This window comes from Mastomys coucha, unplaced genomic scaffold (genome assembly GCF_008632895.1).
Source record: "Mastomys coucha isolate ucsf_1 unplaced genomic scaffold, UCSF_Mcou_1 pScaffold15, whole genome shotgun sequence".
NCBI lineage: Eukaryota > Metazoa > Chordata > Mammalia > Rodentia > Muridae > Mastomys > Mastomys coucha.
The window spans coordinates 113097872-113125562 of NW_022196897.1; the positions used below are offsets into that span (position 1 = coordinate 113097872).

At 43.3% G+C, this 27691-nt stretch overlaps 1 protein-coding gene and 1 long non-coding RNA gene across 4 annotated transcripts; one reads left to right on the forward strand and one right to left on the reverse strand.

Moving 5' to 3' along the window:
• Window positions 1-250: 250 nt before the first annotated feature.
• Znf2 (zinc finger protein 2) lies at window positions 251-26636 on the reverse strand. Of its 3 annotated transcripts, XM_031371831.1 has the most exons (7): window positions 26584-26636; window positions 23141-23211; window positions 22560-22686; window positions 20353-20466; window positions 18927-19892; window positions 2270-2282; window positions 251-1953 (listed from the first exon to the last, which is right to left on the reverse strand). In XM_031371831.1, the coding sequence occupies exons 2-7, from the start codon at window positions 23171-23173 to the stop codon at window positions 1014-1016; spliced, it is 2193 nt and encodes a 730-aa protein (XP_031227691.1). In that variant the 5' UTR covers window positions 23174-23211; window positions 26584-26636; the 3' UTR covers window positions 251-1013. The 3 variants fall into 3 exon arrangements, with proteins under 3 accessions (XP_031227691.1, XP_031227689.1, XP_031227690.1); XM_031371829.1 differs by lacking the exons at window positions 251-1953; window positions 2270-2282 and having other exon boundaries at window positions 18457-19892; XM_031371830.1 differs by lacking the exons at window positions 251-1953; window positions 2270-2282 and having other exon boundaries at window positions 18457-19892; window positions 23141-23189; window positions 26584-26616.
• Window positions 12868-22716, forward strand: LOC116090885. Its single transcript, XR_004118837.1, has 2 exons — window positions 12868-13453; window positions 22129-22716. It is a non-coding gene; the product is annotated as an uncharacterized LOC116090885 (long non-coding RNA).
• Window positions 26637-27691: the final 1055 nt, after the last annotated feature.

Below are 27691 nucleotides of genomic sequence, written 5' to 3' on the forward strand. Positions count from 1 at the left end.
AGACGCAGCACAGTAGAACCTGAAGATAAAATAACCACAGCCAGATAATGTTTCCAGTATTAACCTTCAAATTTTTAATGAAAAGTGTATACACACAAAGTCACCTAGCACTACCCCAAGAGTATAGTGGAGAGAGGCAAGCTTCACAGGCAAGGTTCTCACAGTCAACAGAACACCAGTGCAAGTCTACAATCACATTGTCTATGACATAAAAAAAAAAAAAAAAAAAATTCACAGTATACTTACAATTGAGGTAAATCTTTATAAATCAATATTTCCGGTAACTCAGACAGTTTAAAACATACTTAACATTTCAAAGGCCTCTTTTGTAAACTGACTAAGCTGTAAGTCTTCAGCCTTGGGATTAAAATGATTCCCATCTTACTAAGCAAGATAGAAAGACAAGACGTGCAGAAGCAGGCCCCCATGCTGGTATTGCTCAGTTTAGGGCAAAGCAACCCTCACATGAGCTTGTCAACACAACAGCCGTCAAGTCTCCTGTTTTTTTTCTGGCTGTCAATACTCAGTTACTGCAACCAACACTTCCTGGGGTCACACCTCCGCTCTTTCCCATCCTTTCTGTCTGCTTCCTCTGTGCTCTTGGGCTTAAGGCAGAAGGACAGCTGTTCTACCATTTCTGACCCTGGGCAAACTCATTGCGACTTCTCAGTCTTTTCTAGCTATTCCTAAAATGGCCATTTACATTATTTCCTTAGAATTTATCTCCTCATCATGAAGGGACTACATACCGCAAGTATACAGTCCTTCTTTCCACAATGTGTACCCTACTCTCTCACACATTTGGCAGTGTTCATACACATAAAGATGTTGGGAGCGAATTTCTGTTTTCCACTTAGGAAATATTTTTAAAATATAAAACCTTTCACAGTCTAGTGAGTTATGTCCCACATCAACAGTTATTTCAATAACTATTAAGATAACAGTCTTAAATTTCTTTTTAGCCCTCATAACCTATGATAAATTCTCAAAACCAACCAACCAACCAACCAAAACTACCCTTGGAATGTATTACACTTATCCAGTGTGGATTCTCTTCTGTTGGCCATAGACTGAATACTTGCTAAAGGCTTGTCCATATGCCTTGCTTTCCCCACCCCAGCATGAGTTTTCTGATGTTGAGAAAGAGATGAACTCTGGCTAAAAGCTTTTCCACATTCTTTACACTTATAGGGTTTTTCTCCAGTGTGAGTTTTCTGGTGTTTTGTAAGAGATGAGCTCTGGCTGAAAGCTTTTTCACAGTCCTTGCATTTGTAAGGCTTCTCTCCAGTGTGTGTTCTCTGATGCCGAATAAGGGCTGAGCGGTCACTGAAGGCTTTGGCACAGTCACCACATTTATAGGGCTTCTCCCCAGTGTGAGTTCTCTGGTGCTGCGCCAGGGCTGAGCAGTAGCCGAAGGCTTTCCCACATTCATTACACTCATAAGGCCTCTCCCTGGTGTGAGTTCTCTGGTGCTGAATGAGGCCAGAACGGTCACTGAAAGCTCTGCGGCATTCGTTACACTTGTAGGGTTTCTCTCCAGTGTGAATGACCTGATGCTGGGTGAGGAATGTGCTTTGGCTGAAGGCCTTCCCACACTCGAGACACTCATAGGGCTTCTCTCCTGTATGAATTCGCTGATGCTGGGTGAGGTAGGAGCTCTGATTAAAGGCCTTGCCACACTTGTTACACTCATAGGGTTTCTCTCCAGTGTGGATTATGTGATGCCGAATCAGGGCTGAGCGGTGGCTGAAGGCCTTCCCACACTCGAGACACTCATAGGGCTTCTCTCCAGTATGAATCCTCTGATGTAGGGTAAGGTGTATGCTCTGGCTGAAGGCCTTCCCACACTCATTACACTCATAGGGCTTTTCTCCTGTGTGAGTTCTCTGATGCAGGACGAAGGCTGAGTAGTAATTGAACGCTTTCCTGCACTCATCACATTGCCAAGGTTTCCTCCCTGCACACGTTTTCTCTTGTTTCATTTCTGAATTTGTAAAATTGTTAAGCGAACCACAATTATGAAGTTTTTCTCCTTGGTGTTGAACAAGTAGTGACGACTGACTAAAATTCCATCTAAATTCATCACATTGGTAGCCTCTCTCCACAGAAAGTCTCTTCTGAGGGGCCAGCTCTCGACTTGGATGCTTCTCAAGGTTTTCCTGCCAATTTTCTACAGAGTCTTCACAGTCCCTGTCCCTTTCCTCGGGAAAGCTCCAGGGGATGAGTCCTCTTCAGAAAAGAGCTTCTCTGGTAACCATGGAAACTATGCTTTCCGGTATGGTCTCCCACTCTGAAAGAAACAAATTACATAGACATAGAAAAATAACCTCTACACTAGAGGATAATAAAACAAGTAAAAATGCTTGCAGAAAACAAATTCACTTCAAAGCTCTCAAAAAGGGTCTTGTACTGTTGGGAGGGCATGAGAAAAAAAGATGGCTGACTGAGAAAAGATGCTGCAAAAAGGGAAGGGGTGAGCAGCCTGGCAACACTCGTTAGTCAGCAAGGTAGGAAGTGATGATCAGTAACAGGACAAAGCATCTCAGGGCTGACTTACGGGGTGGCAGTCAAACACAGGGTCTGTGGGACACAGGGGTGGGACCAGAAAAGAAGCCTCTAGGGACTTAGTCACTGTGCTTTCACTGAATACCCGAACAAAGGCCATCTTTAATTTTCCCCTCTGGCTATAACTTTTTCCCATGCTCTCATGCCCTAACTGTAACTATTACACACACACACACATACACACACACACACACACACACACACACACACTATAAATTGGTTGCTGCCGTTTCAAAACAAGATGAAGATTCTAGAAGGTAGTATTCAGTGTTGTATGTATCTACTAATTCAAATTATTATGAAGCTTAAGAGTTAGAAAACACATGATTGGGTGAGGTAGCACATGCCTTTAATCCCAGCACTTGGGAGGCAGAATGAGTTCAAGGCCAGCCTGGTCTATAGAGTGAGTTCCTGGCCAACTAGGGTTACACAGAGAGAGAAACTCTGTCTCAAAAAAAAAAAAAAAAAAAAAAAAAAAAAAAAAAAAAAAAAAACAAAAAAACAAAAACAAATACACAAACAAAACCAAAAACCAGAAAAACAAAAAAGAAAGGAAACATGATAATCTCTGATTGCTTACTATCATTCCCAACCAGAAAAAATACCCAGAACTGAAGTGGAAACTTCCATTTCTTTGGAAAGTTAGTTATGTCAAATGATGTTTTGCTGGAGCGCACAGGTGAAAGGATGTCTTGCTAAAGTAGATACAGGAAGGAATGTTTTCCTGAAGCAGACACAGGTGAAAGGATGTTTGGATATAGTATGTGAAAGGACCCATGATGAAGGGGTATAAATATGACCCCACAGACAGTGGGAGACAAGCACTGAGCCTTGGTTTGGTTTGCTCTGCCTTGCTAATTCTTCGCTAACAACATGCATGTGTTGGCTCGCCTTACATAGTGTTGTTGAGCTCAACTTGTGATACACTGTCATTGAGAGAAACTCACCCAAGAACTGCTTGTGAGGGTCCTGTGGCAGCCTGCTGTGTCTGTGGCCTTGTCTTAGGCCAGCTGGCGAGCCTGGCGGTTTCTTTAGGATTGAATTACAACTACCTGGTGTCTGCTTGCTGAAAGAACTGGAGTGTAGCTGCTGGTTGATGCCTGGTGTCTGCCTGCCAAGGGGACTGGTCTGCAGCTACTGAATGGTATTTGGTGTTTGCTACAGAACTGAACAGCTGCCAAAGAAGACTGAGCTCGCCCCCAAAGAACTGTTGCTGAACAGGTCCACTTCCCCCATATCCTAATAACTTTTCTCTTCCACTACCTCTGCTGGGTGGTGGGCTAGAGGAGAGGTTGAACCCTTATTAAAAGTAGGTTGCAAAAAATGTATGCCTACACAGAATGAAAGAGAATCACTCTTTTTAAAAGAAAAGGAGCAGTGTGTACAGAGAAGCTCAAGGTCCCATTTGCTCAGATTGGTTCCCAATGTGTCAGGGTACCTGTGTCAGACTTCAAGGGGAAAGTTCCTTTGCCAAAAGTAGTTACGAAACCTTCCAGGTTTCCAAGGTGTTATCATGTGGATACAGTTTGAATGTGGCCAAGGAGTCATGTGCAAACTCAGTGACTTGTGCAACAGTGTTGGGAAGGTAGAATCTTTAAGAAATGAGGACTAATAAGATGTTTTAGATCAAGGGCCCAAACTACTGGAAGGATGTTTTGAGGAGTGAGTTAATCCTTGCAGAATGGGCCATTATAACATTGGACTGCCCTATATACTTGGTCCCTTCTGCACATGACAATTTCCCATTCTGTTTTTCTGCCACACTCTCATGCAGTCAATGAAACTCTTACCAAGGCCATTAACATGTGCCCTAAAGCTCTTCATTTTCCAGAACTGTCTAAAGCATTTTTTTTCTTACAAAGTACCTGTCCTTGAATATATATACCAACACAAAACAGACTTAAACATATATACCAACACAAACAGAAAGTACCTATCCTTGAACATATATACCATCGCAAAACACACTAATACAGGTGTTATTTAATATTCAGCCATGTCTCTAAATGTTATAAACTACATACCACACTCAGCGAAGTACCTGGAATTTTAAAGGACAAATAGGTAGAGAAATATCAAAAAGCAAATGGATGTCCAGCTATGGAAAATGTAGAATTGAAGCTCTAAGTTTCTATAGAGAACACATGACTCATGGAGGATACTGAGATATGCCTGTCTTCTGTTAAGAATTCAAGAGAAGTCAAAAAGTTTAAACAGGTAGGCTATGATGACCTTGAAAGAAGATAGGAAGATGTAACTGGAAAAGTTATCAACTTACCAAAGAACTTAGCAAAACGATGCTTTTTCAATTATACAAGGATAAGACCAAAGAAATACAATTTGCTACTAACCTGTTACAATAATTCATTTTGACAGAATTAAGATGACATCATTTCCCTGTGTCGAAAAAACAAACAAACAAAAAGATGACATCGTTTTAAAACATCAATGACATCATTAAAAAATACTATAATTAATCAATAACATTCATTTGCTTAGCATATAGGAAGGTGCTGTTCTAAACATTTTCTTAAACTATTTGATCCTCGACACAATGACCTAAGAGCTATATTGTTTTGTAGATGGGAAGGAACCTTGACTCACAAAAGAAGGTAACCCACAGAATACTGAGTAGCTAAGACCAGCTTTGAACCCAGAACTGATTTCAAATCTACCTGAAGGTAGAAAAGCAAGTGCTAAGCTATGTTGCTTCTGCTTGAATAGGGAACACAGAAATCAATCAAAAGTCAGTGGACTAAGGTGGAAAAAGAAAAGCATTATGCTGCAAATATAAAATAGGATGTAAAAAACAGTCAAGCAATGTAGGGGCACAGAGGTCCCTGCGCTCTCAGATAAGCATCAGGGAAGCCAGGAATGTTAAACATACAGGATGGCCTCTTCAAAGGGAAAGGTGGATAGCCTGGTTTTCACCCAGAAGGCTGGGAGCACAGCCCGGTATCCTTTGCCCTCTCTGTGTGGTCAAGACCACATCAGAGCTTCTCCCAGGCCCTAAGCACTAGCTTGTTCTATCTACGGAAGCCATCTTTATGGAAGATGTCACAAGTATTTGTCAAAGAGTTTTGATGTAGTCATGTCTTTTAGCTTTATTGTACACACAGGAGTGAGTTAATTATCACCAAGAAAAATTCTCACCAAACCGTGCTTTGCTTAAATATGCCTAAAATAATTACTCAGGGTCAGAATCTAGAAATTTGAACCAACAGACAAATTATAAAGTTTGAATAAACAAACTAGGTACTGAATTGTGTTGAGCCTTCCTATCTCTCACAGATTGACACTCTGCAGGCCGTGCTGTTTGCAGGGACCCCTGCAAAGCAAGAACTAGAAACATTAAAGTCTCCATCCCTTTTCATAGAATTTGATTTGGTTGATTCTGGTTTTCTGTCAAATCATCTCCACAGGGCTAGAGGGCAGCACAGGAGAGAGCAGGTCTCCAGGTGGCCATTTCCATGGGTACAGGAATCTGGATAGCACTTACGTGACCATCTGAGTTATATCCCCACTGTCCCCAAGAGTCACTCACCTGGACTGGTTGCTTTTGAGACATCCCTCTCTAGTTCTTCTCTATGCTCCAACTGAGAGATCATATTGGATTTGGCAACTGGAAGCCCTGTTCACAAGGAAAGAAAAGAAGTCTGGTAAGGAATGTACTGATGGTGTCCTGGTCTTAAGGGAAGATCTGGCGGAGTGGGGAAAAGGGGAGAAGAAAGGGATAGGGAGAAGGGGCCAGTTCTGGATTTCTTCAACAGCGCTCAGAAGAGGGTAGAAAAGCTCACATGGGGTGTGTCCTAGTTAGATTACCATTGCTGTGATGAAACACCATGACTAAAGCAACTTGGGGAAGAATTAGGCTTAAACTTCCACATCACTCTTCATCATTGATGGAAGTCAGGACAGGAACTCAACCATGGCAGGAACCTGGAGGCAGGAGCTAACACAGAAGCCATGGAGGAGTGCTGCTTACTGGTTGGTCCAGCCCAGGGATGGATCAATCCACAGTGGGCTGGGTTCTCACCCCCATTAACCACTAAGCAAGAAAATGCCCAGGTGAGGAGGATATAACATCTGTCCCAACACTAGGAGCAATTGGGACCAGTGGGATCCAGGCAGGCAGGAACTCTGCCAGCCCAGTGGAAAGGGTTCCTTCCAGTCTGTCTGGGCTGGTGCTCTAAGCAGACTTTGGGTGCAAATTTTGCAGCCAGTTCCACAACACCTAGAGGAAGCTCCACACCCAGGTGCTCCAACATGCCCAGGATCAGAGAAGCGGAGATGAGAGGACACAAAGTCTGTCCCAACACTAGGAGTAACTGGGACCAGCAAGACCCAGGCAGGCAGGAATTCCGCCAGCCCAGTGGCACTGGTTCCTTCCGGTCTGTCTGGGCTGGTGCTCTGAGCAGACCTTGGGTGCACATTTTTCAGCCAGTCCCACAACACCCAGAGGAAGCTCCACTCCTGGGCTCTCTAACAGGCCCAGGATCACAGGATCTCAGAATCACAGAAACAGCTTGACTCTGAGGAGTTCTGACACAACCAGGATCACAGGCAGGACAGGCACCAGTCAGATTTAGCCAAGGCAGGTAGCACTAGAGGTAACCAGATGGCCGGAGGCAAGCGTAAGAACATAAGCAACAGAAACCAAGGTTACTTGGCATTATCAGAACCCAATTCTCCCACCATAGCAAGTGTGGGGAGCCGCAGCTGCCACCCTATATTGAACACCTGGTCTCCGGCCAGAGCAGAGAGCATTGATAAACAAGCCCTTAGTTGGAGAAGCTGAGTGCCTCCAGTCTGTGATGCAAGCTGGTATGAATTTCCCGCAGCTTATTATGCTTGGCCACATAGCTGATACTGATTGGGACCAGGGAAAGTATTTAACCTGCGAAGGCTGGAGGTTAGGGAGAGAGGATTATTATGAGCCAGGCGGTGGTGGCGCACGCCTGTAGTTCCAGCTACTCGGGAGGCTGATAGAGAGACTACTAGATACTACTAGAGAGACTACTACTGAAGAGATTAGAGAGATTAAGAAGAAGAAGTAAAAATGAAGGTTCCTGAATAAAATCTGCTTGGAGAAGGACTCGTGTTTGCCTCCTTATTTCTGCTAGACGGAAAGGCGGCTTACAAGCAAGTCCTGGACAAACTATCACACCAGAAAAGCAAGATTCAGATCTAAAATCACTTCTCATGATGATGATTCAGGACTTTAAGAAAGACATAAATAGCACCCTCAAAGAAATACAGGAGAACACAGGTAAAGAGCTAGAAGCTCTTAAAGAGAAAACACAAAAACCCCTTAAAGAACTACAGGAAAACACAATCAAACAGATGAAAGAAATGAGCAAAACCATCCAGAATCTAAAAATGGAAATAGAAACAATAAAGAAATCAGAAAGAGAGACAACACTGGAGTTAGAAAACCTAGGAAAGAGATCAGGAGTCATAGATGCAAGCATCACTAACAGAATACAAGAGATAGAAGAGAGAATCTCAGGGGCAGAAGACACCATGGAAAACATTGACACAACAGTCAAAGAAAATGCAAAAAGCAAAAAGATCCTAACCAAAAGTATTCATGAAGTGCAGGACACATTGAGAAGACCAAACCTAAGGATTATAGGTATAGAAGAGAGTGAAGACTCCCAACTTAAAGGGCCAATAAGTATCTTCAACAAAATTATAGAAGAAAACTTTCCCTAACCTAAAGAAAGAGATGCCCATGAACATACAAGAAGCTTACAGAACTCCAAATAGACTGGACCAGAAAAGAAATTCATCCTGTCACATAATAATCAAAACATCAAATGCATTAAACAAAGAAGGATAATGGTCAAGTAACATATAAAGGCAGGCCTATCAGAATTACACCAGACTTCTCACCAGAGACTATGAAAGCTAGAAGATCCTGGGCAGATGTCATACAGACCCTACAAGAACACAAATGCCAGCCCAGGCTACTATATCCAGCAAAACTCTCAATTACCATAGATGGAGAAAACAAGATATTCTATGACAAAACCAAATTTATACAATATCTTTCCACAAATCCAGCCCTACAAAGGATAATAGTTGGAAAACACCAACATAAGGAAAAAAACTACACCCTAGAAGAAGCAAGAAAGTAATCTTTCAACAAACCCACACCTAATTCCACCTCTAACAACAAAAATAACAGGAAGTAACAATTACTTTTTCTTAATGTCTTTATATGAAAATTAATATTACCAATATATCCTAATCGATTGAAATCCAAAAATATGAGGAATTAGAAATTTGTTGGCTGTCATCCAGTGGTCTCTCTAATTTGATAATTGGAGAAATAGGTCCAACATTGTACAATCCATATTCACTTTCTGCTTATTTGTACATGACAGTGTCTTGCTGGGTTCCACATAATGGTCTTGAAATCAGGCTTCTCTTATCTCAGCCTCTCTATTAGTAGGATTGTTTATTTGAGATTTTTCACTATACTATGGTTTTCAGAACAGCTTACATATTTCAAAAGTTTATACAGCCAAAAGAAACATAGACAATTAACTTGGGAGGTGGCTTGTAAGAGAACAACAAAGAGTGAGACTGAATTCTTTGCTTGATATTTGTAACTACTGTATCAAGTTTGAAGAAGATGACTTTATAAGTTACTCTTTCTTTGAGATGAATGCTTTTCAAAATCATCACAGCCAATGAACCAGATTCTTACCCTCAACTAAATGTCTGTGCCACCCTCCAAGCAGAACCATTGTTCATTGAAACAGTTGGTGAATGACTTCATGGATAGACCATCTTAATACACACACCATTTCTTAAATGAATGTAACCTGTTCTCTGTGGGCTGAGAATGATGACAATCACTCAAGTCAAATAGCTTTGACTATAGCAGGAAATCTGTATCCAAAAATTGTGCCTACAATTCATTCCTTGGCGCAGCAGGACTGTCAACTCTTAGCTAAGATGGAGGTAGAATTCTTTGGTGATGTGAGGGTCACTGAAGTACAGCCTTATTACAATGAAATCCAATGTCTAAAAATTGTTCTTATTTTGGGCTTGTACCACAGTAAGAGCCAAGATTTTAAACTCTGCTAAAAACAAAACGAAGAAACAAAAAGACTTTATCTATTTATATTCATTAAAAAATACTAGTAGTGATGTATTATTTTAAAATATACAGTTAATACATTTGGAGTTATTTCAAATTTATATCGAGACAAATGTATGTATTTTCAGTATTGCTGTAGACAAGCATCTATATAAGGCTGTTCAATTGACTGTTGTTTTATATCAAACAATTTTTATAATACTCAAAAAAGAAAAGAAAAGAAAAGAAAAGAAACAGTCAGACTTATGTAGGCATTTTCTCTCAGTTGAGTTTCCTCCCTTTCAGATTACATAAAAGTAGCTGGCATGGGGTCTATTTGAGTTTAGAACAATTAAATCACTTGTTTTGACCTCACTATAAAAACAAACATCTATTCTCTTAAGAACTCTCTATTCACTAGAACTTTGTCTTTGTACCCTGGACTAAAGAATAAAGAGCTCCAAGAATAATAGCTCCCAGGTACTTTGATAAAGGTGTCCATTCCTCAATCCAAGAGTGGTCAAACTAACCATAAACAAAAAGTGGGAACTTTGTCTGGCCTTACAAAGATTAAGAACCTTTGGAACTAAGGACCTCAGAGTTCCTCGGAACCCAGGAAGTGAGGCACCAAAGCAGGTAAACTCACCCAGAGAGAGGTACCATTCCTACCTAGCAAACTAGATTTCTGTGCTTCTTAGGCACATCTCCCAGGGGAAGCTTCAGTTCCTCCCAGTGGGTGAGAGCCTCACCCATATTCCTGATCAGCAATTCCTGAGAAGCTAAAGGCACCAATGCTTACCACTGATCTCCTGCCAGAGACCCACTTGAAGACCCAAAGTGACAGTAGAGGGGTGACAGGAGGAGAAGACGATATGGCCATGGAGTCCTTTTTAATACGAAGCCTCTGGCATAGCTGTGCTCCTTGGATCTGTTCTTTGTCTTTTTAAGTCATATGGACAGAAAGAATGAATAATGTCTTGTTTTCTTTTTTAAAATTTATTTTCATTTTATGTATGAGTATTTTGACTGCATGTATGTATGTGCACCACATAGATGCCTGGTGCCTGAGGAGGCCAAGAAAGGATGTCAGATCTGGAACTGGAGTTGGAGTTATAGACAAAGATGTGGGCTGCCATGTGAATGCTGGGAACCAAACCCAGGTCCTCTGAAGGAATAGCAAGTGCTGGTGAGCCTTAGCCTTCTCTCTCTCTCTCTCTCTCTCTCTCTCTCTCTCTCTCTCTCTCTCTCTCTCTCTCTCTCTCCCTCCTTCCCTCTCACTCTCTCCCTCCCTCCTTCCCCCTCTCCCTCCCTCCCTCTCACTCTCTTCTTCCCTCCCTCCCTCCCTCCTTCCCTCCCCTCTCTCTCTCCAGCCCTCTGATCTAGGTCTCTCTCTCTTCCTCTCTCTCTCTCTCTCTCTCTCTCTTGCTCTCTCTCTCTCTCTCTCTCCCTCTAATCTGGAATTTTATCCCATTTATCAGCAGCAGCATCTATATACCTGGTTTGATGTTTCCTAGAAGCTAAGTATCATATGGACAAGCTGTACCAGAACTTATACAAAAGAACTGCTAGTCTTCAAGACTCCACAGAAATACCTTTACTAACTTCTTTCCCATCAGTTATGACATGTTTCACCTTGTTGGGTCTCTGAAAGCCTTTATATGACCCATGTGGCTTACTATGTGACTAAAGACCCAGCACAGATTTTTCCTGTGGTCTGGTTGTAACATCTCCTCCTTAGACTTTAACTCACACCACAGTGGCACAGACTGGCCTCTTCCATCACTAGTACCCTCCTTGGTTTTTCAAAATGAACTTTATCTTAAACCTTTTTTAAATAGTCTCGTTGATGGACACTCTTTCAGGGCCATTAATAACTCACCAGAGACAATCGTTTCTGCATTTACAGTGCATATTTGTAAATGTGTTCCTTCATGCTGTCTCGTTTATGTGTGTTTTCCTGCTTCAGCAAACATCACGAGACAGGGCCTGTAGCTGTTAGTACTTTGCATATCATAAGGCCATTTATAGTGATGAGAGGCTAGACCATGTGCAGTACAACAGTGGCCAAGAAGCAGCAAAGGGAAGGAAAGTTTGTCTAAGGGAGGAACATTTCCTGTAAGGTTCTCCTCTCATCGGTCTCTCAGGATGACCCTAGCGGTCTAGGAAACAGGACGGAGCAAGTTTAGAAGAAGACATCTCCATGCAGAGAAAAGAGGAAATATAGACAACCTGAGTCCCCAGAGTCAGTAAAATAAATAAATAAAATAAATGGTTATGCCATTTTCTTTTGGTTTTCCAGCACTGGGAGGGTCTGAGTTACTCAGAAAGTGAGTCTAGAAGTAGATGCCAGGCGCCATCACAGCTGCCAGGCACTGGCTACCTCGTCTAAAGGTTAACACGGGGAACAATCCCATAACATCCCTGATACAAGATAGCTAATATGAATTTCTACCTCAGGTTCCTCCTGGACACCTTTACAGTTACACTACAGTAGAATCTCCTATGAGAACCTGAATACATTATATAAATACATTGTTCTTTTTCTTCTGCTTAGTCAAAATAATACAGACCTCTCTGTGCATAGATCCCTGCTTTAATTAATGATTCGTCTCTGTTCTACTCCAGATTCAAGGGATGTACGAAGCCAAAATTAGTTTTATTCCTTTTGACCACTGGCCTTTCAAATGCAGTGCCTGCTTTCTCAGAGCAGTGATGGGTTTTATGAGAAAACATCTAAAGCATTTAAAAACCAAAAACAATTAAAACCCAAACAAACAGGATTCTAAATAAAATCTGAGACTTCAAACCTCTTCTTTTCTTTCCTATCTGCCCAAATGGGTTATTCTCTTTCCTTAAGGAGTTCTCAGGGGGACAAAAGCAAGTCAGTGTCAGAAGCTAAATTGTCAAAGTGATGGGTTTTTGGAGCACTGCCCATTGACGGCTTTTCCTTAAAACCTCAATGTGGGAACCTGAAGCAGAAAGCAAAGGGCTCCCTTGCTTTGCTTGCAGAGTCTCACCTCGGACCACGGCTCCACGGAGACTGCCTCACCTCCCGCGCCCCGCCACATGCCAGGGGGAAGGACGTGAGGGAGCCGCTCCCGTGCACCTAGTGGTCGGGTGCATCGGGTCCTTCACCGCGTTCAGCAAACTCCGAGGGGTCTAGGTTCAGCCCTCCTTGCTAAGTCGCCTTCTCACCGCCTAGAAAGGTACCCAGACCTTGGGCCGAGCCGCTCCAGCTGCTCAACCGAACTACAACTCCCAGAATCCTTTGCACATAGCACCTCGGCTTCTCAGGCCGCTTCCCAGAGGACCTCAGAGCGCCTTCTACTACTTCTGCTCTAGAGTAAGCTCTCTCAATTTCGCACGATGGATGCACGTGGCTCGCCCATTGCTGCCCGTCCTTCGATGCAGGCGTTGTGTATCGTGTGCCGTGGGACTTTCATTCTGGGTTACAGCATCCCGAACGATCGTGAACCTTACCCATGCAGGCTTCCCATTTTTTCTCTTTAAGAGGAAATGCCTGGATGCGTCCCCTACAAGGCTGTTTGCCTGGACCAAGCTTTCACTTATATTTTATTTTTAAATTATATTTGTTTGTTTTTGTTAATTTATTTGGCTGTATGACACAACATGCCTATAGCGAGCGGTCAGAAGACAACTTACTAGAGTCGGTTGTCTCTCCACCATATGAGTCCAGTTTGGTGGCAGGTACTTTTATCCACCGTGTAGTGTGCCAGCCTCCACTTTCATCAAACTTGTAACTAAGAACTGATTGATACCTTCTGTGAAATGACTAAGGTAAGGCCGTTTTGTACCAACTTTATTTTGTGTCAGCCTAGACACTTCTCAACTTCCCATTCCCACCCCTAATAGCCATATCTATCTTGGCAGTGCTTTGGGGACTGTCGTGATCATGGCCCAGATGTATTCTGTAATGTCTGAAAATACTGCTCAGCTTTATAAAGAAAGCAGATATTACTAGGCCACCTGATTCCCTCCTCCAGCTCTGATGTAGTTGTTGTTTTAAAAAACATTGTACTCCAGAGCTTGGACACCAACAAACTTTTCAGAGGCACAAGCTCCCTCTTGGTCTGGCCATCAATAAGAGGACTCAAAACTTTTAATTGGCTTAGTTAGTATAGTTGTCAGTAACTAGCTCATGTTGATAATTTCAGTTGCTCCCTGCTTGGAAAAGCTAATAATTCAAGGAGAAGCTTTGTGTATGTATTTCGGGGGGTAGGGGCAGCTTTATTTGGAAAGTGGAAGCTATGGCCAACAAAGACCATTTTAACAGAGATTGCAAGGCGTATATATAGAGAGAGGTTTATGGTTCAGAGGCATATGAGAGGCGCCAAAGTAATGATAAATTTGGGATGGTCTACTTCTCCCCAAATTAATGACTATCAAAATGAAATCAAAGCAAGTGGAACCAGAGAAGGTTTATTTAGGTTGTCTCAGTGGCAGACCTGTTATAACCAGAACAGAGATTTACCTTGATTTACAAGGAGTAACTAAAGATGCTTGTGCCAGGCTGTTCTGAGTAAGGAAATGTGGATTTTTTTACTCTACAAATCACCTCAATTCAGAAATGGCCAGGTTCCAACAAGTGTTACTGAACTGGTACTACTATTAACCATATTGGAGTTGCCAAGGCAACACCTTCTTGTCCTGGTCGCACCCTGACTCCATTTTGTGTTCTGTTTAGGCATTTCCCAGTCCTTATCCCATAAGCTGTCACTGTTACCTCATCAATGTGATGGTTAGCATTGCACTTGAAGTTTAGACCTTCTGTGCTTGAGAGACCAAAGAGTGAAAAGGAATGCCTCTAACACATACGCCCTATCTATACAGACTGTACCCCGGCCCTATCTATGCAGACTGTGCCCCAGCAGCCCACTTCCCTTTTTGCCAGACATTAGACTATTTTTAAGTTTACTGATCTTGTAAAATTTACAGTTCTATCAAGATATTGGGTCATAAGACTGCTATTTCTGTTTTTTTTTTTTAAATAGAACTTGCTTATTCTATTCAGAAAGATAACTAGGACAATTGCAAGATATATATGTTAAAATTAGACCCGCCTACACATACACAGAATTCATGCGATCTAGTGGGCTTTACCTTTATGAGCCCTAGACTGATAGCTAGGTTCACATCTTGGGAGTGTTCTCAGGTGCGCCCCGGCCCCGTATAGGGCGCCAGTATCTAAAATAAAAAGCCTCTGCTTTTTAAAATTTATTTATGGTCACAGTGAGTCTCTGAACAACCCCAGAATCATAATATAAACACATTCGAGACTATTCCTTGACCTGGACCATAGCCCAGCTATATAACCCAAGCAACTGATGTGTTCAACCAAAACAGATGTTACCAGGTTCTCTTGACCCATATCATTGGTGACAGTGATATCATTGTGGTTTTTGCCTAGTAAATACTCAGTACCCAAGCTTGAGTGCCAAGAGTTCTTTGGAGACGAGAGCCTGCTCTTGGTCGCTGGCTAATCAAGGACTCTGATCTGGCTTTTAATGCATGGTAGTCTGTAACTTTATCCCCTGAACTATAATATGAGTCAGACTACCTACATGAGCTCTGGGATTCTGTAGACTTGTGAATTGTCAGCTGGTGTATTCTCATGTATCTTCCAACAGGAAACTAGTCAATTTGAGCATCAGTTGGTATTTACAGAAGAGAAAATTTGATCTGTCAGGTCTCTAGGAACAAGCCACAACATCAGACTATCCTTTCTCCAATCTAGCGTCTAAATTTTAAGTAGACTTAAAGCTTCTTGGGTAAAAACTTATTTTCTCAACACTTCTCCTGCCAGTGCAAATGTGCCAAGAGCAAACGTGCTCCTTAGGAGAGTTCCTTGTGTCCTTCTCCATGCTGGCTGAACCACAAACAAGTTATCAGGGTTCATGCAGAAAAAACATGGCAGATCAATAAGACAGAAATGAAAGTGTTACCAGTTAGCTCAGAGGGAGTCTAGCTGGATTTTAGGGAAATCTCAATAAACCAGGCCTGGCCACTTTCTCCCCCCCCAAACAAACAAACAAACAAACATAATAGGAAAGAAAACTACATTCAGTTTTGATGTGGTCATATTGGGAAGTCATACGTAAAAGTTGCCTTTGGGTATCGCTGGTGGGTAGCTGTAAGCTCTAAGGGGGAAAGAACAATGGAAAACTAGGGGTCTGCATAGCAAGTGCTCATAGGTTGTAAACTCACTGACCCATAGCCTGGGATGATGGCAGGGTCTTACACAGAGACTGCTTTGTAACAGTGCAAATCACCTTTCCAAAAGGGAGCTATGCATTGGCCTCCCCATTGTTTTCAGTCAGTTTTCCCAAAAGCCCATTTGAAGTCTGGACTTGCTCCAGTCTCATTTCACTGGTAATGACAGTGTCTTAGACAAATAGAATACTTGACACTGAGTTTATTTTGAAGAAAATTTTGAGACTCAGAACTCTCAGAGACAGTCAACAGACACGTGTCAATAATCCCCTTTATTTTTTTCCTCAACATTATAAAACATTAGGTATTATCTACACACAGATCCTGTGATATTTTTTCTTCAAGCCTCTTCTTCTCCTTCTTCTCTCTTCTTCTTCTTCTTCTTCTTATCCTTCTCCTTCTCCTCCTTTTCCTCCTCCTCCTCTTCATTATTATTATTATTATTATTATTATTATTATTTATTAAAATACACACAAAAATGTATTCCCTGATACTCTTCTGCTTCCAGAGACCAAAATGAATTTATATTTAGTAGCATGGAGAGGACTGTTCAGCAGTTTAACCTCCTCTCAGTTCCAAGAGAAACCTACCTTGGTCTACTGGAATATACAAGCCCATTTCCAGGCCTTACCTTACAAAAAGGGAATACAGACTCCCAAAGTCAAGGTTGTCTCATACCTGACCTTTAATACAATAAAATACAGGGCTTTGCCAAGGAAATAGATGCATTTGGGTACTCAGGATCTAAAGTTTGGTGATGGGAGAATCCACTGATGAAGATTTTAAATGTCCAGAGATATTTCATTCAGTAGAGAGCTATTTTAGGTCTGGAATAATGGGTAGAAAGGGGTCAGGTGGAAAGATTTAGCTAAGTCGTGTACAAAATGTAACTTTGATAGTGGCTTCTAGTGTCATCCAAATATCCAGGTGTTTGTCTGTGTCCCTAGCCTTCAGGTGTGGATTCTGGGTCAAGTAGAAGTGATCAGAATGGCGCTTAGCTGATAAAAATATCTCTAGTGTTCCCTTCCTTATTTATGGTGATGTGCCGGGCCCAAACTCTACAGATTGAATGGACACCCATACACCTCAGATGAGAGTCATAGGTCTTTGTTTATTCAGGAGGCTTGTTACTATACCATGAACAATGAAGAAGGAAGAAATAGAACTTGGAAGTGATGACTAGTATGTTAAGAGGCTGAACTGTGAAAATTTAGAGAGAAAGGAGGTGGACCTAAGCAAGTTTCAAATAGAGAAACTTTGGTATTCATTTAGGTAAACATTTATTAATCACCTAATATTTGCAAGGCACGCCCTAAGACAGAAAGACTTATGAAATCACACCTCCAAGGGCTTACAGTCCAGCCAAGATGATATAGTTCAGGTATGTCAATTATAAAACAACATTTAAGAGCATGATCTATAGTAGAAACACTGAAGGCACACCCATACTGAAGACCTAGTTTCATCTTGTGTCATGTAGGGTAATTTACTTAATCTCTTTAAAGTTCAGTAAGCTCATCTGTAAAGTTCAGATAACAAGGCCTATTTCAGTGTGAGGACTGGTTGTTGATCTTGTCCTTGACTGGAATGTGGTGGTTTGAATGAGAATTGCCCCCATAGGCTCATATACTTATTTGAATGTATGGTTCCCTATTGATGGAATGGTTAGAAAGGATTAGGAGGTGTGGCTTTGTTGAAGGAGGTGTGTCACTGGGGGTGGGCTCTTGCCAAGACAGACCTGTATATCTGTCTCTACCTATCTCTTGGCCTACTGCTTGTGGGTCAGATGTAGGTTCTGTTCTAGTGCTGTGCCTGCCTGTCGCCATGCTCCCACAACAATGGTCACAGACTCACTCCCCAAGGCCTGCAAATGCTTTCTAAGTTGCCTTGGCCATCATGTCTCTGCACAGAATAGGAAAATAACTAAGATACCTGGCTTCACCTTGCTTCCCCAAGGCTATATTACCTAATCTCTCTAAACTTCAGTGTGCTTTTCTGTGAAATTCAGACAGCAAAAGGACCTGTTTCACAGATTTAGTTAGAGGATCAGTCAGTCTAGCCCTTTTACAATTCACCGCTGAGAGTTTACCCCAAGATAAGTGCTTAGTAAGTGCTACCACCACTACTTGGAGGGCTAAATACTGGGGCACAAGAGAACAAGGTCTGGGTGCCAAAAAGTTTCAGAAGGACTAAGAGCTATAGAAACTTCTGGAGAAAATGGTACTCTCCCATAATTGTGACATTCTCCAACTGTAATAGCCTGCAGCTATTTAAAGCGCAAGTGATAACAGGTCTATTTTCACTATGTCTGCAGATTCCTCTCCGAACGTCTATCCTGTTGTCTGACAATCTCTCCAACTTTCTTTTGCAGTGCTTGGGAATCAAACTGCATTTCTTCATGCATGCTAGGTGGTAGTCTATCACTGAGCTACGAACAGCCTCTGTGCAGAATTTTGAATGTGGAGATTAATGGTTTGTAGCCACCAGCAGCCATGGGTTACTGGGTTCCTGAAAGGAAAGCTAGGGGTGGATGAGAAGGACGAGAGAAATAATGAGAGCTAAGACAAAGTTCTCTGATCAAGGCTCAGTCTTTAATCCTGGGGTCTGAGTTTAAAAAGCGGGAACCCATCCCCCACTTTGCCAGGATCTCATCAGGAAGACAAGCTCAGCTGCTCAGCAGGCAGTGGCTACTTGCAGAAAGCTGCAGATGTGGCAGGCCAATAGACTACACCTAGGTCTGAAGACTCTACCCTACCTGTGCTAGCGACTATGGCAAACACAAGGTCTGATTCAGCCCGCTCAAGGCTGGAGGAAGGGCACAATGGTTCAGTTTCTGCATTCCAGGTTAGTTTTGTAGCACAGGAGGTACACCATTTACTCAGACCCTGGAGCAGAGGTTGGGCAAAAGACAGTGGCCAGAGAAGGCAGAACGAACAAATGCTGGATTTGTAGATGACTGGGAAACCTTCCAGGTTTGTAGGGAAGCCAGCTGTCTAGCTCATGCTTCTCCCTCTCAGTCTATCCCTTGTTTGGCATAACGCCTCTGATGCTGAATAACTGAGGACTTGGAGCTGAACTCTTTGCCACACACACTACACTCAAAGGGTTTCTCCCCTGTATGAACTCTCTGATGTCTTGTGAGCCGGCACCGCTGGCTGAAGGCTTTCCCACACTCGCTGCACTCATATGGCTTGTCTCCAGTGTGTATCTTCTGGTGCTGTGTAAGAGAAGAGCGGTCAAAGAAAGCTTTGCCACACTCGCCACACTGATAGCGGGGTTCCCCAGTGTGCACTTTTTGGTGTCTGTTTAGGGAGGTGACACCGTAGAATGCTTTCCCACAGTCACTACATTCGTAGGGCTTCCTGCCAGTGTGGATCAGCAGGTGACGGGTGAGAATGCTCTTCTGGCTGAAGGCTTTTCCACACTGCTGGCATTCATAGGGACTCTCTCCGGTATGGATCCTCTGGTGGCGAGTAAGGGATGAACGGTCAAAGAAGGCTTTGCCACACTCATTGCATTTAAATGGCTTCTCCCCTGTGTGGATCCGCTGATGCACAGTTAGGGATGAACGGTCAAAGAAGGCCTTGCCACACGCACCACACTCGTAGGGGCTCTCTCCGGTGTGGAACATCAGATGTCTACTGAGACTGCTCCTGTGGCTGAAGGCCTTCCCACATTCGGGACAGTCATATGGCTTCTCTCCAGTGTGAGTCCTCTGGTGGCGGATGAGGGACGAATGGTCAAAGAAGGTCTTCCCACACTCACTACATTCCTGGTCTTGGTGTTTAGCGAGGGTTTTCTTGGGTGGAGCTGACCTTAGCTGCAAGCTTTTATCCAAGGAAAGGGGCTTCTTGCAAGTCTTTGCTTTGGGACTTTCCTTCTCTGGTTCCAACCCACCTGTTAGTGTTTGGATTTCACGTTTAGGACGTAGAGAACTTTGCCTTCTGCAGATTTCTCTCAGTGTGCCTTCTGAAGCATCTAGGATCTCAGGCTTAGTTTCCAAGTCTACAACAAAGAAAAAGCAGATGCAGTTTCTTCTCTGGACTAGGAGACATGACAGAGGAGAGAGATGCACTGACAGACGTCAAGGTCATGCCTGGTCACAGCAAAGGCTTGGGAATAACGGAGGGGCCTGGGGAGGAGCTTGACAGCAGACTTCTCAGGATACAGGAGAATGGCCCCGGGAGCGGAGCCGATAGCTTATTAGGGTAGGCTGACTGGAGAGCTTGGTGACCAGTAAAATATCAGAAGTGCACACAGGCAGAGTAACAGTTCTGAGAAACAAGTTGGCGAATACAGATGAGAAACACTTGACCATGTAGAAAGGGAAAGAGAACCAGTGAGTGACAGGAAAGGAACACGCAAATAGACAACCTGTATTTGAGCAAAGGTGACTCCTAACGGTCCTCCAACCCAGACAACAGAAGCAAACACCATCCTGCCCATCCTGTTCAAACCTGCTTACCTAGAGAGGCACTCTCTGGCCATACTTTCTCCTCAGATCCATGGAGACCCCGCATCCAGGGCTCGCCCCTTCTCTTGAACTGAAGAATCACATCAGGTTGAGGAACGGGAAGCCCTGTTCATGGAAGAAAATAAAGGCAGGTGGCTACTGGGATGAAAATGTCTAACCATTCCGAAACGTAATCCTTGCCTCTAAGTCTAGACTCTTCCAGAAATGCAGAGAACAGACCAAAAAAGCCAGAGGGAAGGTCAGGACTGCAGCTCTTGAAAAGAACAAGCGGCAGGCACCAGTGTAGTGCCCATAAAAGCCACCTCAATTCACAGGCAGATAATGAAAGCTTTCCATTGGCACCGGCATAATTTCCATTGGACACTGGCAGGGTAGAGGCCCTTGGCTCAAAAAGTAAGTATTAAAAAAAAAAAAAAAAAGGAATCATCTTGACTAAAGAAGCTGAAGGAGGGACTCAATTCTGTTTGCTCATATTTAGTATAATGCTTTTATTGAAACATGTCTGTTATGTTCACTGTAGGAAAATTAGAGTTCTGTACAAGTAAAAAGAGAAACAATCATCTGTCATACTTTCTATTAATTTTTCTTTCCTTCATTTCTTATTGATGCATTAAGATCTTACATGTGATTCTGTTGACAACTAGCTAATGGGGCCAGTGAGATGGTTTATCGGGTGCACCAAGTCTGTTTAACTGGGCTGGCTCTCTAGAGCCTGGATGGTAAAAGCAAAGAAACAACTCCCGAGAGTTGTCCTCTGACCTTCACACACATGCTGTGGCATATGTATGCCCCACCCCCAAATAAATAAAGAGAAAAAGCAATGAAATGTTATAAGAACTTAAAAAAACTGGATAATGAAATACTGACTTGAAACTGAAGTTCTTTTCATGTAACAAATTTAAAAGATTAATTTAATTAGGACAGGTTTTCTACAAGGCTTTAATGGCTACACAATACTGTGGTAAATGTGTCCCCATGAGCTATATGAATTAGCAATCTTATTACATTCTTTGTATCATTCTCCAGAAGCAATCATACCCATAGCCATGTAAACAAAGTTAGATCCCATGCCTGGAAACACCTGAGCTCCCTGTGCACAGGGTTCTGCCCTGGGAGAAAGGTACTTTCTCCCTGTGCTTGAGAAGCATCTGTCTGCTGTGTGCTGGTTCTCCTCTGACAGACTGGCCACTCTCATCCCTTCCTGGGGCTTTGGTCTCTAACCTCAGGGATTCCATACTGTCTAATATTTTACTCTTTGAAGCTCAGGATGCTCCTCAATGCCAGCTGAACATTCTGTTCTGTTTAGGGTATGACTTGGACTGTTTAAGCTAATCCAGAAGTATATGTGTGTGCGAAGGAATTAGACAGAAGGCCTTGTAGATGCTAGGAAAACACAGGTACCACTTAGCTACACCCTCAGCCCAATATTTGCTTTTTAATATAAATCTGCAGTGTGAATTTGACCATTATCTGCTGATTTAGCTTGTTTCTACATCTGTGTACTCCTGCTTCCAGAGTGGCCAAGACTACAGGCACACACCACTGTGCATAGCTTCTGACTCTTATTCTGGAAGCTTCTGAGAGTTCCTTATCACTTATAGGGACTTCACTTTGCTTTACTAATAGCTGGCATCAACAACAGCTCTCAATTTCCCCTTTGTCACATAAGTATAATTACAAAGTGCCACTGATAGGTATCTAAGATTGTCATTAAAACAAATACTCAAAAGTCAAGTATATCTCTAATAACCTTTCTCCTTCTCACAGGGTCTTCTCTGTAGCATCTTCCCCTGGTTTCCATGAAGGGACCAATATCTCCTTTCATCAAGATGGCTCCTTGTTCTACCAGATGGAACTAAGGACATTACTTGCTGGCATGCCTGGAGAAGACCTGGATATAGTAATGATTTTACTTGCTGCCTCTGGGAAAACCAGATCTACACACACAGTACATACACAGCTCTATCCTCTAGATTGCCTTCTATTCTGTGGAACAAGTTGCTGAACAAGGAGGTCTGTGGTTGCCTAGTGCTGTTAACACCAGGGCAGCTCATCTGTCCAGGGCTGGGTTCACCAGCTATGCACCCAAAGCCATCTCCTTTGGCTCTTTGGTCTGTCAGGTGGCTCTGAACTCAGGTGGGTAGCGACCCGCAGATCATGTGCCCCACACTCATTCAGGACAAGTTCTGAGTCCTCACCCAGTGAGATGATGCTCTCATAGTTCTCTAGCATCACAGCCTTGTAGAGCGCCCTCTGCACGGGTACCAGACGCTTCCACTCGTCATCTGTGAAAGTCACCGCCACATCTTCAAATGTCACCGATGCCTGAAAATACAACCATACTCCCCCTTACAACCCTTTTCTTTCTTGTTGTCTCTTTTGTTTTTCTTCAGACAGGGTCTAACTCTGAGTGTTCTATAGCATGCAGCACATACTCCAGCCTAAGCCAGCAAGCACTCTTTGATGTATGGGGGCTGACTTTCAGTCCATAACTGGCTGCACCAAAGGGACAGCCAAGACAGAACCACTGATCCTAGAATCCTCCAGGTGACCTGTTCTGTCAGCTTTTGGAAGACCACGTAGAGCAACTGCTCCAGGTGTTTTGTGCTTGGTCATAGGCTGGTAAGCACAGGCTCAAGGAACTGAAGGGCATCTTGCTTTGGAACCCTTCACTGGGCTAGGAGTGGAGGATTATGAAGGAAGGCACTCAGGATAAAGAAAGTGACTACATTTTGGCAACTAATAACAGTCTTTCGGAAACAAAACAAGTCCGCCTCACCTGACATCTGGTAGGTGGAGACACAGCAGCCATTCCCTCCGAGGCTGCTCTGGTAGGGAAGGATAAGAGTCCTAGTGAGGAAAAAGTGTGGAGGAGAAAAGATATGAGAATGAGCACTTCTGGGGTCCTGACCCACATGGCAAGGCACCTCCATATATCAAAGCAATGTAGCCACCTCCATCCCCATGACCTCACAAAGAGTAAACGAAGCAAGGCCAAGAGCACTCCACCCTCAGTCCAGAAGAACAAAAGCTATGGATATTAAAGCCACAGCGCGTTGAGTTCTGTCCCCAGGAATCAGAAAACAGTGAGATTCATATGATATTTATATATTCACATTTAATAACACCCCGGATGCTTACTGAGCAAAAACCATAAGGAAGTTTAGAAATGACTATATGGATAAAACACACAAGTCCTGTATCCTCTTCAGAGTAGCATCCCATTTTCAGCTCCAGCTAATGAATCATCCATCTGACACTGTAAGACTGTTCACCTCATTTCCAGAACCATACTGATCATATCACAGCTGGGCAATGAGTGGGAAACTAGGTACATCCTGGTCTGCTTTCTCTTGCTCTGATCAAACACTGAACAAAAGTAACTCAGGGAAGAACACGTTCATATGGCTCACAGCACATTACCAAGGGAAGCCATGGTGGGAACCTGGAGGCAGAAACAGAATCAGAGACCGTGTAGGAACACTGCTTACTGGCTTACTCAGCTACTTACATAGCCCAGGCCTATCTTTCCAGGGGTGACATTATCTACAGTGGGCTAGGCCTTCCTATATCAATTGACAGTTCAGAAGATGTCCTACACACATATGCTAACAGGCCAATGGAGGCAACTCAGCTGAGATTCTCTCTTCCCAAGTGTGGCTAAGTTTGTATTTAGTCGACAAAAACTATGACAGATATGATCTGGTATGAAAAGATGACATCCTACTTTGTGAACATGAATTTTAAAATGTTGGGACAATATGCAGGAGATGAGTCAAAAAAGCTATGAGAAGGTACTGAGTAGTCACAGGGACCAGAGGAGCAGAGTCCTGGGAGACAGAACCAATGGGTGCGGCTCCATTAGTGCTGAAGTGCTGGTGCTCAATGGGTGCTTCCAGATGAGATAAGTGAGCTCTGGTTGCAGCGTTACTTACTCTTGGATTTCCAGAAGATTCTTACTCTCTTCAGCCTCCCTTTGCTTACATTAGCTAACTGGATCTCACCCTCTCCAATGAAGAGTCTAACTAAAGACTGGTGGGGTGTGGCACTGAGTGCTTGCAATCTCAGCACTGCCTTAGCCCAGGCAGGAAGGGTTGAGGGAGAAATGCAGCAGCTTTCTTGGCACAACTGGGACCTATAGTTTTGTTGTGAGGAAGGAGCAACATCATAGGCAGGGAGGACTTCCAGTCTTGAATAGATGAGGCAGATTTTTATTGCATCAAGAATTACTACTGAAGCCAGGCGGTGGTGGTGCACGCCTTTAATCCTAGCACTTGGGAAGTAGAGGCAGGCGGATTTCTGAGTTTGAAGCCAGCCTGGTCTACAGAGTGAGTTCCAGGACAGCCAGGACTATACAGAGAAACCCTGTCTCGAAAAACCAAAAAAAAAAATTACTACTGAAATTAGGAGAAATTAGTCGTGGGCAACAGCCTAGAGAACATGAACCTGGAGAAACCAGCACAGCAGAGGTCAAAATACATCAAAAGGAGCTTTGGGCAAGGGGTGATTTCAGCACAGCAGGGTCCTCATTAGATATGTCCTTTAGGAAGATCTTTGGGACTAGTATCAAGAGCCTTCAAACACAGACATTCTTAGATTGGCTAATTCTTTTCTAGACTTTATTTAAGAAGTATGAGAGAATAGTCACAAAGCTTTTTCTTTCTTTTTTTTTTTTTTCCAATTCAGGGTTTCTCTGTATAGCCCTGGCTGTCCTGGAATTCACTCTGTAAACCAGGCTGGCCTCGAACTCAGAACCCCATCTGTCTCTGCCTCCCAAGTGCTGGGATTAAAGGCGTGTGCTACCACTGCCCGGCTAGTCACAAAGCTTTTAATTAACCATCACCAACACACCATCTTTATTGAAAGTTGTCTGCCAGCCGGCTTCCTATGCACATTACATGTATCTTATTTAATCTTTAAATAATGCAACTAAAATCTGGACTCTCCTAAGCATCTATGACAGAAAACTTGATTAAATAATTTATTGTCTAGAAGCTAGACACACAATGGAGCGGTATCGAACAACACCATAACCTGCATTGTTGAGTGCTTGCTCTCATGAGGCTCTATGCTGAGTGCTTTTTATGAAGATAATTTAGTTCCATCTTCATATATCAATAAGAGAGGTACTATTTCACATCAATTAAGAGATTCAGGCTTTGTAAAAGGCTGAGGTGGAACTGGACAAAAGTCTGCCTGGAAGCTTTTAATTGTTATAATTTACTTTTCATTGAAAGATAGTCATGAAGTTAAGCAGGGCTCTACCTGCAACACATCCAGCATTTTGGGAAGCATGACTAAAATTTCATGGAAAACAGAAGTATGGTGACATACACCTGTAATGCTAGCACGTGGAAGGCTGAGGCTTACATAACGCCAGGTTAAGCTACAAAATAAGATCGTATCTCAAATGAAAAAAAAAACCACGAGGGAAAAGATCACTAGTAAATTGCCAACAACTTCAGTGGAGTAATATAATAGACAACTGGTCATCACACGTATGGACTTCTAGACATCTGATGGTTACTGGTAGTTGGAACAAAGTTGTGTTAGTTCGACTTAATGATGGTCAGAATGTCAACCTCTAGAATTGTTTCCCAAAATTTTGTTTATGTTGACCTCATTTGAGACTCACAAAATATCCGGCTTGGTGGGTCCTACCCGGATACTGTGGGTCTTGTCTGGCCGCAGTATAGTCCCTTCACCTTGTTTTCCACTATTCCTTAACAGTGCGCTCCAGTCAATATCATCTCAAAACTGCCTAAAGCCATTTGCAATTTCCTTTGGGGTTTTCTTCACCTCAAATCCGGTATCCTTCAGGAACACCCTATGTTCACACCAGGACATTCCGGCACAGGCTCAGGGCGAGGAGCTGAAGCAATCTGAGACGTTTTCTAGGGGACTGCGTGAGAATGGAGTGGATGTTCCTAGATTCAGGGTCGGTACCATCCACATTCACGAAGCACCCATCATGGAAAGAAGGGACGAAAGGAAGAACGGGACCTCCAACATGAAAGTACAGGATTCTGACACACAGTGGACATACCCTACAAGGACACTGGTGACCGTGCGGGTTCCCCACGGAACCGACACACACCAGATGGGAAGACTCTCTGTCCACACAGGTCACGCCCACTAGCCCTCCCCCAAGTGCCCAGAGTCCCCGTCTCTCCACCACCGCGTCCACTGGGCTTCTCGAAGACCTAGACCCGCAACCCTCACCTTCGGCAAGAGGGCTGGGAATCTGCGAACACCTCACCGCCTTGGGTCGGGAAGGCAGTGCGCCTGCGCAAAGATCTTAGGCCTCTGAGCTCCAATCAATGTGTTTCCTTTGCATGAACTACACTTCCCAGAAGGATCAACAGCCAGCGCGCCGTGAGATGACGCATAAAATCCTGCACAAGGTTGCACTCCAGATCTGTGGTGCTGAAAGGGGATGGGACAGGCTTTGTGTGCTCTCCCAAACCTAGCTGTCCAGAGAAGGTGGACCTAAGCAGTGCAGCTGAAAGGAGGACCCCAAACAGCACAAGTCCGATTTCTAGTTCGTTTCCGTTTTGCCAGTGTGCCTATCTTTGCTGAAAGCCAGGTTTCCCTGTTCTTAGTCTCCTTTCAGTGGACTATCCCAGATGCATGAGCCCAGAAAAATACTTGTATCAGTCTTCCATCAAGAATTTGTGGCGTAGGCTTAATCCCAGATTTGGTAGCACATTGGAGAATTTACACTTAGCTCTGTAGCCATAATCCTGTATGATGACCTCCTTTCTACTGTTTCAGAGGATACCAGCCAAACAACAGGCTATAGACTTTAAACTTTGTAGCTCAGTCCATTCGTGTGTGTGTGTGTGTGTGTGTGTGTGTGTGTGTGTGTGTGTGTGCTGCACTCACTATGTAAACCAGGCTGGCTTCAAACTCAGAAATCCACCTGTCTCTGCCTCCAAAGAACTGGGCTTTAAGGTGTGTATCATCCCACCTGGCCTCTTTGTAGCTCAAAAAGGATGCAAAATGTCTAGGGAAAAGTCTCAATTTTTGAGAAAAAAAGAGGCAACCGTCATTTGGCCCTATGACCCTATGATTTCTGGATTTGCCCCTTCTCTGAACTAAAAGACAGGTTTTGGCTTTTCTGGAACTAACTAGATACTGCAAAATATGGATTATAGTATTTAAAGAAATAGCCAGGCCAGTCATGAGAAACTAAGTGAGGCTCCCAAGCCCATACCATTTGCAATCAAGAGACTAATGAACAGTCTTTTGATAGGCTTAAGAAAACCCCAGCATTAGGGCTTCCAAAGGGATGGGCTCTTTCAACTATACATTACCAAAAAGCAGGGTT